This window comes from Muscardinus avellanarius (genome assembly GCF_963383645.1).
Source record: "Muscardinus avellanarius genome assembly, chromosome: 1".
Taxonomy (NCBI): Eukaryota; Metazoa; Chordata; class Mammalia; order Rodentia; family Gliridae; genus Muscardinus; species Muscardinus avellanarius.
Genome location: NC_137786.1, coordinates 108,205,872 through 108,218,653, shown reverse-complemented (window position 1 = coordinate 108,218,653; position 12,782 = coordinate 108,205,872). Strand labels below are relative to the sequence as shown.

The 12,782-nt window shown below is 39.3% G+C and overlaps 1 protein-coding gene across 3 annotated transcripts in view; it reads left to right on the top strand.

The window, feature by feature from the left end:
* The window catches only part of LARS1 (leucyl-tRNA synthetase 1), a gene marked incomplete at its 3' end in the record, with an annotated part of 79,118 nt that extends 68,005 nt beyond the window's left edge, over window positions 1-11,113 (top strand). For all 3 annotated transcript variants that reach the window (XM_080696404.1, XM_080696405.1, XM_080696403.1), the window contains 4 exons: window positions 10-114; window positions 1,800-1,895; window positions 3,209-3,341; window positions 10,908-11,113. In XM_080696404.1, coding sequence (XP_080552530.1) covers window positions 10-114; window positions 1,800-1,895; window positions 3,209-3,341; window positions 10,908-11,113 — 540 coding nt within the window. The remainder of the gene's footprint in view (window positions 1-9; window positions 115-1,799; window positions 1,896-3,208; window positions 3,342-10,907) is intronic.
* Between the last annotated feature and the right edge of the window lie 1,669 nt (window positions 11,114-12,782).

Here is a 12,782-nt window from a genome sequence, read left to right as displayed (position 1 = left end):
GGCTATTAGGAAAATGTAGAGAAGAAGGGGCCTCATGTTCTGGATTTGCAGTTAGAATTTGATGAACAAGCAGTGCTTATGGAGAACATAGTCTACCTGACTAATTCTCTTGAGGTAAGAGCTGGGGATTGGAATAACTTGTCAACTATAGTAAGCTGTTTAGTTCTTTTATCTTATAATAAAAGAAACTTTTTATAAATGTCATCTTCTGTGTTTAGTACTTTTGCCAAATTATCAGTCAAAATGTTTTTGAAGGGAAAGAAAATGAGTAGGTACAAAAGTTGCAGGGAAAAAAAAGATTTGTCGTTCTATTGCATTTATCAGTTATCCTATACATAAAAAACTTTATATCTAGGTATTCTCAAATTGTCTAGGAAAATGTGGAGAGAGAGCCCGTATATGTAAATGCTTCTGAAGTCCCTCCTATTTGAAGCACTATGAATTGTTTCTTCTCTTGTTCAAGCTTCTGACTCACAGAATTGGTTTAATTATAATCAATAGTTCATGATATATCATTAATCATCATTTATATTTAGATTGTAAAAATGCTTATTCTCAAACAGCTTTGGCAGAAGGAAAAATAATTTGCTCTAGAAAACCACTCAGAGTGGTTCTAGTGATAATGAAGAATACAAATACAAATACAAATTTAGAGTTTCAAAAAAAATTGGTTTCATAAAATAGAGGTGAAACTTCTTTTCTTTTTTTTTTTCTTTCTTTTTTTTTTTTTTTTTTTTTTGTGGTGCTGGGGATTGCACCCAGGGTCATTCTGCTTTTGAGTTACACCCCCAGCCCTAATTTTTATTCTTTATTTTGAAACAATCTCACTAAGTTGTAGAGGGCCTTTCTAAGTAGCTGAGGCTGGCTGTGAACCAGGATCTTCCTGTCTCAGCCTCCCAAGTACTGGGATTACAAGCATGTGCCACCTTGCCCAGTAAAAGAAGTTTATTTCTTAAGCATTTTATTTTATTGTTAGTTTTTGGTTTTTCTTGGTGTTGAATATTTAACCCGGAACTTCGTGTATCCTATTATGTGCTCTTAACACTGAGCTGCTCCCCTTGCCTCTGAGCACTTCACTTTAAACAAGTTAATGAAATTAAATGTTAGTAGACATCTATTTTCAGATTTCACATGTATTCCTAAATGTTCATACATATTGACGTCAGTAAAAACTCTTCTTGGATCTTTTCACTCAGATAGTGGGGACATATATTTAGGTTCAGGCCCATGCAGTATGCTACATTTCTGAGATTTTCTCCTATTTAAGTAGAAGCAAGCCTTTTGTTCTCAAACAAATTTTCTTGTGGTACTAAGGATAGAACTCAGGGATATTCTACTTCTGAGTTACACTCCCAGCCCTGTTTTATCTTTTATTTTGAAATAGGGTTTAACTAAGTTGGGGAGGCTGGCCTGAAATTTCATCCTCTGTCTCAGACTCCCAAGTACTAGGATTATAGGTATGCACAACCACACCCGACTCAAATTTCTGAACTTTGTCTAAGTGGAAACTTTTAATGCTAATTTCCTTTTTTTCTAAAATGTGGCAGATAAATGCCAGATTTTATTATAGAAAATGGTAAACATGGTTGCAAAAGTAACAGTACTCTGAGATATCCAAGATGAATGTTAAGTAACTGATTATAGATTTCACTTAATGTTTATGTGGAAAATAATAACATTGCACAGACCATTTCATGTTAAGTGGAGAACCTAGTTTTGTGCTTGATGAAATGCAGTGGTGATTAATTTCTATGAAATTAAGTGATACTGATGACTTCCATTTTTTCCTTTCTATTCAGCTAGAACACATAGAAGTAAAGTTTGCCTCCGAAGCAGAAGATAAAGTCAGGGAAGACTGTTGTCCTGGGAAACCACTTAGTGTTTTTAGAACAGAAGTAAGTTGAAGGAATCTTATTGAACTGTTGTATTCTAGAGCTAGAAGAGACCATAGAGGTTATTACATCTAAATTATTATTTGTGTGTGTGTGTGGGGGGGTACTGAGTATTGAACCCAGGGGCATTCTGTCTGTGAGCTATAACCGCAGCCTTGCTTTAATTTTTTGGTTTGAAACAGAGTCTCACTAAATTGTGGAGGGCATTACTAAATTGCTCAGGCTAGCTACAAACCTGTGATCCTTCTGTTTCAGCCTCCCAAGTACCAGGATTATAAGCGTACACCACCCTACCTGGCTAAACCTATCATTTTTTTATTCTTCACAAAATTATTTCATTTATTTATTTATTTATTTATTTTTGGTGGTACTGGGGGTGAAACCCATGGGCTTTTCTATCTCCAGGCTATACTCCCAGAACTATTTTATACTTTATTTGGAAACAGGGTCTCAGTAAGTTACTGAGAGCCTCACGTAGCAGAGGCTGGCTTTGAACCTGTGTCATCCTCCTGTCTCAGCCTCCCAAGCACTGGGATTACAAGTGTGTGCCACCATGCTCGGCTTATTTTATTAGTGCATTGTAGTCATACATCCTAATGGAGTACAAGATGTTAGAGGCACACATGTACACATCACTTTTTTCCCCAGTTCCCACCCCCTTCCCTACTCCCCTCCCTCCTCATGTTTGGCTTAGTGAATGATTTTGATATGTTTGTGAATGTACATCATGTACATTAGGGAAACTTGTCTCACTACTTGCTGAAGCTGTTCTTGAACCTGTGATCGTCCTGTCTCAGCCTCTCAAGTGCTGGGATTACAGGCGTGGACCACCACACTGGGCCTGACAATTTAATTTCTATAATGTGGGAGATAGAAGGTAAAAAAGTGGGTTTAATCCTTGCTCTGTCACTACCTGTGTGACTTTAGGCTAATTTCTTCATCTTTGTGGTTTTCAGCATCTCACGAGAGGGAAAGAATTACCCTTTGGGATAGAGAACTATTGTCTATAAAGTGCCTAGGACAATGCCTGATATGTAGTAGAAATTCAAAAAACAATGGTAGTTGTAGAAGAGGAAATAATACTTATTGTTATTGGCTAACATCATTATAATTGTAATCATTTTTACCTAGACATCTGGTTATAAGCATGAGTTTGTACAACTTTCCTTTCATATTTGAATATGCCTTGGTTATGATTTTAGAATACCAGAATGAGATCTTTCACCAAGTATAGGAAATGTAGTAGAGATTCCTCTTTCCTTGGGAGTATTCAAGTGTGGTTTCCTATAACATTCATTTACACTTCATTTTTCTAGCCTGGTGTACCAATTTCCCTAGTAAATCCCCAGCCATCCAATGGCCATTTCTCAACAAAAATGGAAATCAGGCAAGGAGACAACTGTGATTCCATAATCAGACGTTTAATGAAAATGGACCGAGGAATCAAAGGTAAGTGACTTCTTTGAAATTCTGATTTGGTCAGTATCTTGTGGATTTCCTAAGTTCGAAGCAGAGAGAAGAAAGAAGAGTAACTGTCTTGCTCAGGGTTGGCTGTGTAAGACTGTGGAAAGAATTTTGGCCCAGAATCAGGAAATATATCCTTTTGGAGACCCTGTGGCTCAGTGACTTTGCCATGTTACTTAACCTCTAAACTAACTTTTAGTAAAATTGGGCCATTAAACTAGTCTCTAGCCCCCCCCACCCCCATATCTCTCCAGCCCTGTTTTTTATTCTTTATTTTGAAACAGTGTTTCACTAAATTGTGGAGAGCCTCACTAAATAGCTAAGGCTGGCTGGGAACCTGAGATTCTCCTATCTCAGCCTTCTAATTACTGGGATTACAAGAGTTCGCCACCATGCCTGGCTGGATTAGATATTTTTAACACTCCATCTATCTCTAAAATTATAATAATTGACTTTTTTTTCTGCTCCTGGGGAAAGAGGAGAAATAGAATAAAATCTCCTGACTGCCAGACATGGTAACACATGCTTGTAATTCCAGTACTTGGGAGAGGCTGAGGCAGGAGGATCTCTGGTTTGTGGCCAGCCTCAGCTGCTTAGGTCCTTTGCAACTTAGTGAGATCCATCCTTTCTTCCTTTCGCCTGCCTGCCTGCCTGCCTGCCTTCCTTCCTTCCTTCCTTCCTTCCTTTCTTTTTTTTTTTTTTTTTTTTTTTTTGTGGTACTGAGGGTTGAACTGAGGGACATCTACCTCCAAGTTATACCCCCAGCCCTATTTTTATTCTTTATTGTGAAACAGGTGTAAGTTGCAGAGGGCTTCCCTAAGTAGTTGAGGCTGGCTGTGAATTTGCAATCCTCCTGTCTCAGCCTCCCAAGTATTGGAATTACAACTGTGTACCTTCATGCCCAGCTGTGAGACTGTTTTAAAAATAAAAAATAAAATAGAACTGCAGATATAGCTCTGAGGTACTGGGTTCAATACTCAGTACCACAAAAACAAAACAAAAAAATCTCTTGACTGACTGACATGTATTAGCTATTTGATCCTTTCAAAACCCTGTAACAGCCGGGTGTGGTGGCACATGCTTGTAATCCCCCCATTTGGGAGGCTGAAACGGGAGGATCATGGTTTGTGACAGCCTCAGCTACTAAGTGAGGCCCTCTGCAACTTAGTGAGACCCTGTTTCAAAATAAAGAATAAAAAATAGGGCAGGGGGTGTAGCTCGGAGATACAACGACCCTGGGTTCTATTCCTAGTACCTAAACAAAACAAAACCTTGTAACATAGAAGGTATATGCTCGTTCTATTGTACAGATGATGAAATGGAGGCTTGGAAAGGCAGAGTAATTTGCAAAATTTATTCAACTAATATATCTTGGAGCTGGAAGTCAAACTCAAGTCTTTTTGACTCTGAAATTCATATTCAGCTTGCCATGATGGTGCATGCCTGTAATCCCAGTACTTGGGAGGCTAAAGCAGGAGGATTGCAGGTTCAGGGCCAGTCTCAGCAGGTAGTAAGACTTTCATTAACCTAGTGAGACCCTGTTTCAAAATAAAAATAAAAAACAGACTGGGGGTGTATCCTGGACACAGAGTATCTCTGGGCTCAATACTCAGAACCACACACACACAAAAGTTCATATTCTTCTAAACTATGTGCCTCCAGGAAAATTATATAAGTAATTTCAATTAATTTTCTTCCTTTTTTTTTTTCTTTCTTTTTTTGTGGTACTAGGGATTGAACTTTTCATCAGTGTAAACAGTTTCTAAAAAGTGGGCTATAATTTTTGGACTGTAAATGGTACATTTATATATGGTAGAGATCAAATGTATAGCCCAGAGGAAGGAAGGTGTGATTGTTTCTAGCTGTGTTGATAAAGGATGAATTTATGGAGAAAATATTGTTAGGATGTATCTTAAAAATTATATACGTAAAGATGAGGGAAAAAGGCTGTACTCGGAGGAGGAAATTATTAGCAATGTAGTGACCAGTCATGACTGTTCTACATTTTACTATTCTAGGTACCTCATATATTTACAAACTTCTTTTCTTACTCTTTTGAAGAGATAAGGTCTCATTATGTTCCTCAGGCTGGCTCTGACCTTCTGGGCTCAAGTGATCCTCCTACTTCAGCCTCCTAAGTAGCTGGCACTATAGACATGCATTACTGCACACAGTATTATTTGTCCTTTTGTGTTATTCATTTAACAAAGTATCTTTAAGATTAATCCATGTTGCTATAGATATTTATTAATGTTTCCTTGGGAAGTCAGATATCAAAATGTTAGCTTCATCCTTAGACTTAATAAACTGCAAGAAGCAGAACTTGAAATTTGGAAATATGAATATATAGGAAGCCATCTTGTGACTTGCCATATTTATATTGCATATATGCAGTCACAAGAAGCTTTTGTGTAATAGAAAGAACTCTTAGCCTTAAAGGACACTGTAGTGGCTTTTCAAGAAAATGGGTATCTATGTGGACCTACTAGATAGAATTAGTGTATGTTTGTAGTGCATGAGAGGATGTATTTTTGTATTGAAGATTGTATTTGTGTGTGGGGGGGTACTGAGAATTGAGCTTAGGACAGTCTACCTCCGAGCTCCACTCCTAGCCCTGTTTTATTTTTTATTTGGAAATAGGGTCTCGCTAGGTTGATGAGAATCTCACTACTTGCTGAGGCTGTCCTTGAACCTGTGATCCTCCTGCATCAGCCTCCCAAGTGCTGGGATTACAAGTGTGTGCCACCACGCCTGGCTTGGAGATTGTATTAAATGTATATACCCCTATTAAATGTACTTAGGTATAGCACCGAATAGGCTCTTCAGAATTATTACTGACGTGTTTTCTATCTCTTGTCTTTTCTCACGGAGCCTTTGGCAAAATTCTTACCTTCTTTTTCATACTAGCTGTCAATAGTATTATATAGTGTTTTAAATTTGGTGTTAGTAACTGCTATAAATTTTAGAAAATGGATAGCAACATTAGGGGAAGCTTGAAATTGATATTCCTGTAAGAATCTACTGAAGAGATATAACCTTGATTCTTTTCCAAAAGCCCTCAAGATGCTTTGATTTCTGAGGGGGCCAAGAATATTGAGTATTCGAGATGGAGAAGTTAAATTCAATAACATAGTTCTTAGTCTGTCTGCTGCAATAGCTAGCAAGTCGTCCAATTACTGGCAATTGTATTGAGGGTGATTATGATCCAGGTCCAGGCGGAACTACACTAAAACTGCCATTTCACTCCACAAAGGCCACTGAGCAACTATTTGATGATAATGACGTTAAATCACTCACAACCCATACCACATATGAACTAATAACTTGGAGGTGAAAGACTCCATTTCACATTATCAATCCCCAGGGACTTTCATTCACTCTCATCTTTTCTGTAAGTGCCTTAAATCTTGTGTAGTTGCAGACTTAAATTTCAGCATTTTCAATGATAAGAGAGGTCTGGTACAAGAAAAGAGTAAAACCACTAAGAAAGCTCCAAGAATTTATTGGCAATAATGAACCACATGGTGAAACATCAAAGCAAATGTGTTTTGTCACTTAGAAGCCTGATTGAGTATTAAGGTTTCTTTGAAAGAGTTTGAATTGAATATGCTCGAAATGATGAGGGAGGACTGCTTCAGAGAGAGAGAGGGAGGGAGGCAGGGAGGGAGGGAGGAAGATATCTGTAGGGAAAGGACTTACATATAAAATTTACTGGTAAGACTTGCCAGTACTTTATAGCGAAATATTTTGTCCCATTGTTGTACACATGGAATCGCAGTGGTGTGAAAGTGAATTATTTTCTTCTCCAAATAAGATCATGGTTGGCATGAAGACTGTGCTTGTTCCTTTCCTATTTTGATTTTCAGGGCTTGTGTGATATCTGGGAATAGATTGTATAGTCTCTGCAGAGACTCTCCAAAGATTTTCAGGCAGGGTTTGCTTTCTTGGCATTTGCAGGTAATTGCTCTATAAGCCTCAAGATCTCTTTTCTAAACTTACTGTCCTTCAGTCTTTGTTTCACAAAGAGAACAGAATGTCTGGATAACTTGTGCTCCTGGTATCCCCGGCAGCTGCATTAATGTCTTCTTTTATCTCTCATCCCTCTTATGCTAAGCTTCCTACTCAGAAGGCAGTATGAGGGAATATAGCTCATGGACCACTGAGCAGTCTGTTTCAGAAAGGGGTGGAGGTAATTCAGAAAATATCTTCTATTTCTTTAGGTTAAGCATAACTACCCATGCTGTACTTAAAGATATAAACCCAGAATCAGTATTTGTAATAATTTGCTATGTTTTTCTACTATATAAAGTCATTTGATGCTGGGAAGTTTTAGGATTGCTTAAATAAAAAGATTTTAGGCTCAGTTCTTGACAGGATTGTTGGATCATAAACTTACTTGTGGAACAAGCTCACTTTTTTTTTTCTTTTGGCCAGGAGCTATCTTATCAGCATATATAATAGTAGGTCAAGAAAAACTCAAACAGGTTAGGATTGGGGCTCATTTTAAAGGGCAAAATTCTAAAAGTTGTGTCCTTTTCCCCTGCCCCCCCCTTCTTTCTTTGTCTTTTATCAACTTGTTAATACACTTTGTGTGTGTGTGTGTGTGTGTGTGTGTGTGTGTGTGTGTGTGTGTGTGTGTGTTACCGAGGATTGAAACTAGGGGCATTCTACCTCCAAACTACACCCCAGCCCTATTTTTTTTTTTTTTTTTTTTTTTTTTGTGGTAACTAGGACGAGACCCAGGGGCATTCTACTGCCAATCTACACCCCCAACCCTATTTTTTATTCCTTATTTGGAAACAGGGTTTCACTGAGTTGCCAAGGGCCTCACTAAGTAGCTGAGGCTGGCAGCAACCTATAATCCTCTTGTCTCAGCTTTCTAAGTACTGGGATTCCAAGTGTGCACCACCACACCCAGCTAAACACTTTCATCTTTTGAGCTAAACAAGAAATGGGTAGTGCTTTCTAACAGTAGTTATTAAAAGCTACACTCTTATACCCCTCACTCCCCATTACTGGGGATTGAACCCAGGAATATTCTACCCCTAAGCCACACCTCCAACCTTAATTAAATTTTTTTTTTTTTTTTTTTTGCGGTACTGGGGATGGAACCCAGGGGGCAAGCTACCTCTGAACAACACAAATAGCCCTATTTTTTTTTTTTTTTTTTTTTTTTTGTGGTACTGGGGTTCCTGGAAGCCCTTCTACCTCCGGGTTACACTCCCAGACCTATTTTTTTTTTTTTTTAACTTTTTTATGTGGAAACAGGGTCTCTTAAGCCAGCGAGGCTGGCTCCGAACCAGCGCGATCCTCCTGTCTCCGCCTCCCAAGCGCTGGGATTACAAGCATGTGCCACCATGCCCCACATAGCCCTATTTTTTTTTAATTCCTTATTTAGAAACAGGGTCTCATTGAGTTGCAAAGGGCCTCACTGAGTAACTGACGCTGGTTTTGAACTTGCGCAGTCCTCCTGTCTCAGCCTCTCAAATGCTGGGATTACAAGCGTGCGCCACCATGTCCGGCTTCCAACCTTATTTTTTGTTCTTTATTTTGAAACAGGGTTTCACTAAGTTGCAGAGGGCCTCACCAAGTAGGTGAGGCTGGCCATGAACCTGTGATTCTCCTGTCTCAGCCTCCCAAGTCCTGGGATTACAAGCCTGTGCCACCATACCTGGCTCAACTCTAGCACAAGAAAGAAAGAAGTTTTAGACTTTTTGATATTTTAAAGAATGGCCAATTGAAGCATATAAAAAGTGATAAGAGCCTGGTGTGGTGGCGCATGCTTGCAATCCCAGCATTTGGGAGGCTAAGACCGGAGGATCCTGGTTCGCAGACAGCCTCAGCTACTTAGTGAGGCCCTCTGCAACTCAGTGAGGCCCTCTTCAAAAGAAAGAATAAATATAGGGCTGGAGGTGTAGCTCGGAGGTAGAATGCCCCTGGGTTCCATCCCAGTACTGAAAAAAAAAGTAAATAAATATATAAGTAAAGTGATGGGGTTTTTGTTTTGTTTTGTTTTTTGGTGGTACTGTGGTTCCTGGAAACCCTTCTGTCTCCGGGCTGCATTCACAGACTTATTTTCATACTTTCTTATTTGGAAACAGGGTCTGTTCAGCCAGCGTGGCTGGCTTTGAACCTGCTTCGAACCTGCGCGATCCTCCTGTCTCCGCCTCCCAAGTGCTTCCCAAGTGTGGGGATTACAAGTGTGTGCCACCATGCCCGGCAATAAAGTCGTTTTTGAGAGAGAGAGAGAGCGAGAGCGAGCGAGAGAGAGAGAGAGAGAGAGAGAGAGAGAGAGAGAGAGAGAGAGAGAAGAAGAAGAAGGAGGAGGAGGAGGAGGAGGAGGAGGAGGAGGAGGAGGAGGAGGAGGGAGCACGTGCGCACGCATAGCCGGGTGTGGTAGCACATCTTGTAATCCCAGCATTTGGGAGGCTGAGACCGGAGGATGGCGGTTCGCAGACAGCCTCAGCTACTTAGTGAGGCCCTTTGCAACTCAGTGAGACCCTGTTTCAAAATGAAGAATAAAAAAATGGGCAGGGGGTGAAACTCGGAGGTCAAAAGACTCTGGGTTCCATCCCCAGAGAGAGAGCATATAGGTAATGCTCAAAAATACACTCAATGTTTTCTTTCTTTGAGTTTGTCCTTCCAGGAGATGTGTTATATAGTATCTTTTGACAGCCAGGCCTGGTGGCACTTGCTTGCAATCCCAGTACTTGGAAGGTTGAAACAGGAGGCTCACAGGTTTGAGGTCAGCTTTAGCAATTTAGTGAGATCCTCAGCAACCTATCAGGAGCCTGTTTAAAAAATGAAAAGAAGTTGCCGGGCGTGTTGGCGCACGCTTGTGATCCCAGCATTCGGGAGGCTGAGACCAGAGGATCGCGGTTCGCGGACAGCCTCAGCTACTTAGTGAGGCCCTCTGCAACTCAGTGAGACCCGGTTTCAAAATAAAGAATAAAAAATAGGGCAGGGGGTGTAGCTCGGAGGTCAAATGCCCCTGGGTTCCACCCCCAGACCCACAAAAAAAAAAAAAAAAAAAAAAGAAAAGAAGTAAAGGTGTAGCTCAGAGTTAGAATGCCCCTGGATTCTATCTCCAGTACCAAAAAGGAAAAAAAAAAAAAAGAATTTCCCTTTTTTTTTTTTTCTCTTCAGCATCAGGGATAGAACCCAGGAACATTCTAACTCTGAGCTACACCCCCAGCCCTATTTTTTATTTTGAAACAGGGTCTCGCTAAGTTGCAGAGGACCTCACGAAGCTGTTCGCGGCTGGCCCCGAACCTGAGATCCTCCTGTCTCAGCCTCCCAAATGCTGGGATTATAAGCGTGTGTTACCACGCCTGGCGAATTTCTGAATATTTTTGATCTGGCTAAAAAGTTGAAAGGGGATGAAGATTCATTAACTTTTGGCTTTGTTCCTGAGATTGGATCTTATTTAACAATCGTATTAAAATACTTTTGTTTAAATATAACAATCAGCACCTTTAAATGTGAACTAGCTAACTCGCTCATGGATTGGAGTCAGTGACTAACGCATGTATTGATGATTTCTTACTCTAGATCTTTCCAAAGTCAAACTGATGAGATTTGATGATCCACTGTTGGGGCCTCGGCGAGTTCCTGTCTTAGGAAAAGAGCACACTGAGAAGACCCCTATTTCTGAGCATGCTATTTTCCATGTGGACCTCATGAGCAAGAAAATTCACCTTACTGAAAATGGGCTACGAGCAGATATTGGTGATACAATTATCTATCTGGTTCATTAAACTCTTGCAAATTGGAAATTTACCATGGTTTCTAGGGATACTACTCTTCTGAGAATCTTGGGCTAGAAATATATTTAGTATCTAACCATCAAATCTGTGTATAATCAGAAGTCATCTTTGGTTCAAGGACCTAATAAAATTTTTTTTTATCTTTGAGCCTCTAAGAGAAATGGTTTGTGCCATCTTTTATTTATTTGTTGTTTGACAAATTATTGCCACTTTCTAGAAGCTTCTGGTCTTCAACATAGAAGTTTCAGTTTTAGCTGGTAGGTTGAGACCGGAAGATTGTGGTTCACGGACAGCATCAGCTACTTGGGCCCTCCACAACTTAGTGAGACTCTGTTTCAAAATAAAGAATAAAAAATAGGGCAGAGGGTGTAGCTTGGAGGTCGAATGCCCATGGGTTCCATCTCCAGACCAGCAAAAAAAAAAAAAAAAAAAAAAAAAATTTCAGTTTCTTTTATGCAGCATAATTTATGTTATCAATGAAGGCTTAAAGAGCGTTTCAGAGCTTTGTATAAATAAACTTAAGGAGTTAGCTATATTTCTTAATTAAAAAGGAAAAATACAAGAAAGAGAGAAAGAAAGAAAGAAAGAAAAAAAATACAGCCTACTGTTTTGGTGCACACTTGTAATCGCTGTTCTTGGGAGGCCAAGAAAGGAGGAGTGTAGGCTCTCAGCCAGTCACAGCAATTAGTGAGACCTTGTTTCAAAAATAAAAAATAAAATAGGGCTGTGGGTATACCTCAGAGGTAGAACACCCCTGGGTTCAATCCCCAAGTACCATAAAAATAATAAAATAAAATAAAATTAATCAGTTCTGTGTTTTTTGGGGGGAGAAATTCTCATGATGATTTGAAGAACTAATGGCAATATTTTCACTTACTATTACTATTTTGTATGAAGAATAAGTAGGTCCTGTGCTTTAACCTTAAAAAGAGACCTTTTAAAAACTTTAATATATTTAATTAGAAACCAATAACTTTTTTGTTGTTTTTGTTGTTCAGAGCTAGTATCAGTAGTTTATAAGTAGTTTATTTCATCTGTACTAATTTAAGGAATTTTAAGAGAAGATTTTTTTCCCCTAGGGAAAAATTTGCATTTACCTAATTTATGTTGACTCTAATTGTATTTAAAGGGCATGGTGACTTATAATAAATCTATTATTTTCTTCTTTTTTGGGGGTTATTGAGGTATTGAGGATTGAATCCAAAGGCATTCTACCTCCAAGCTACACCCCCAGCCTTTTTTATTTTTTTTTTGGTAGTGGGGATTGAACCCAGAGGCCTTCTACCGCTGAACTAAACTCCTGGCCTCTTTTGTTTTGAAACAGGATCTTGCTAAGTTGCTGAAGGTCTCACTAAGTTGCTGAGGCTGGTCAAGAACCAAAAATCCTCCTGTTTCAACTTTCTAAGTACTGAGATTACAGTAGTATACCACCATTTCTGGCTATTACTTTATTCCTGCTGGAAACTTAATGTCTCCACATCTTATTTCATATGAGGAAAAAAGTATAAAGCATTGATTTGTGAGAAAAATATTTGTATTAATTATTTATTTGTGATATTGGGGACTGAACCCAGGGGCATTAAACCTCTGAGGGACGTCACCAGCCCTGTTTTTCTTTTTTATAATGTGCTTTTGCTGGTGCATTATAGTCCCATATCAT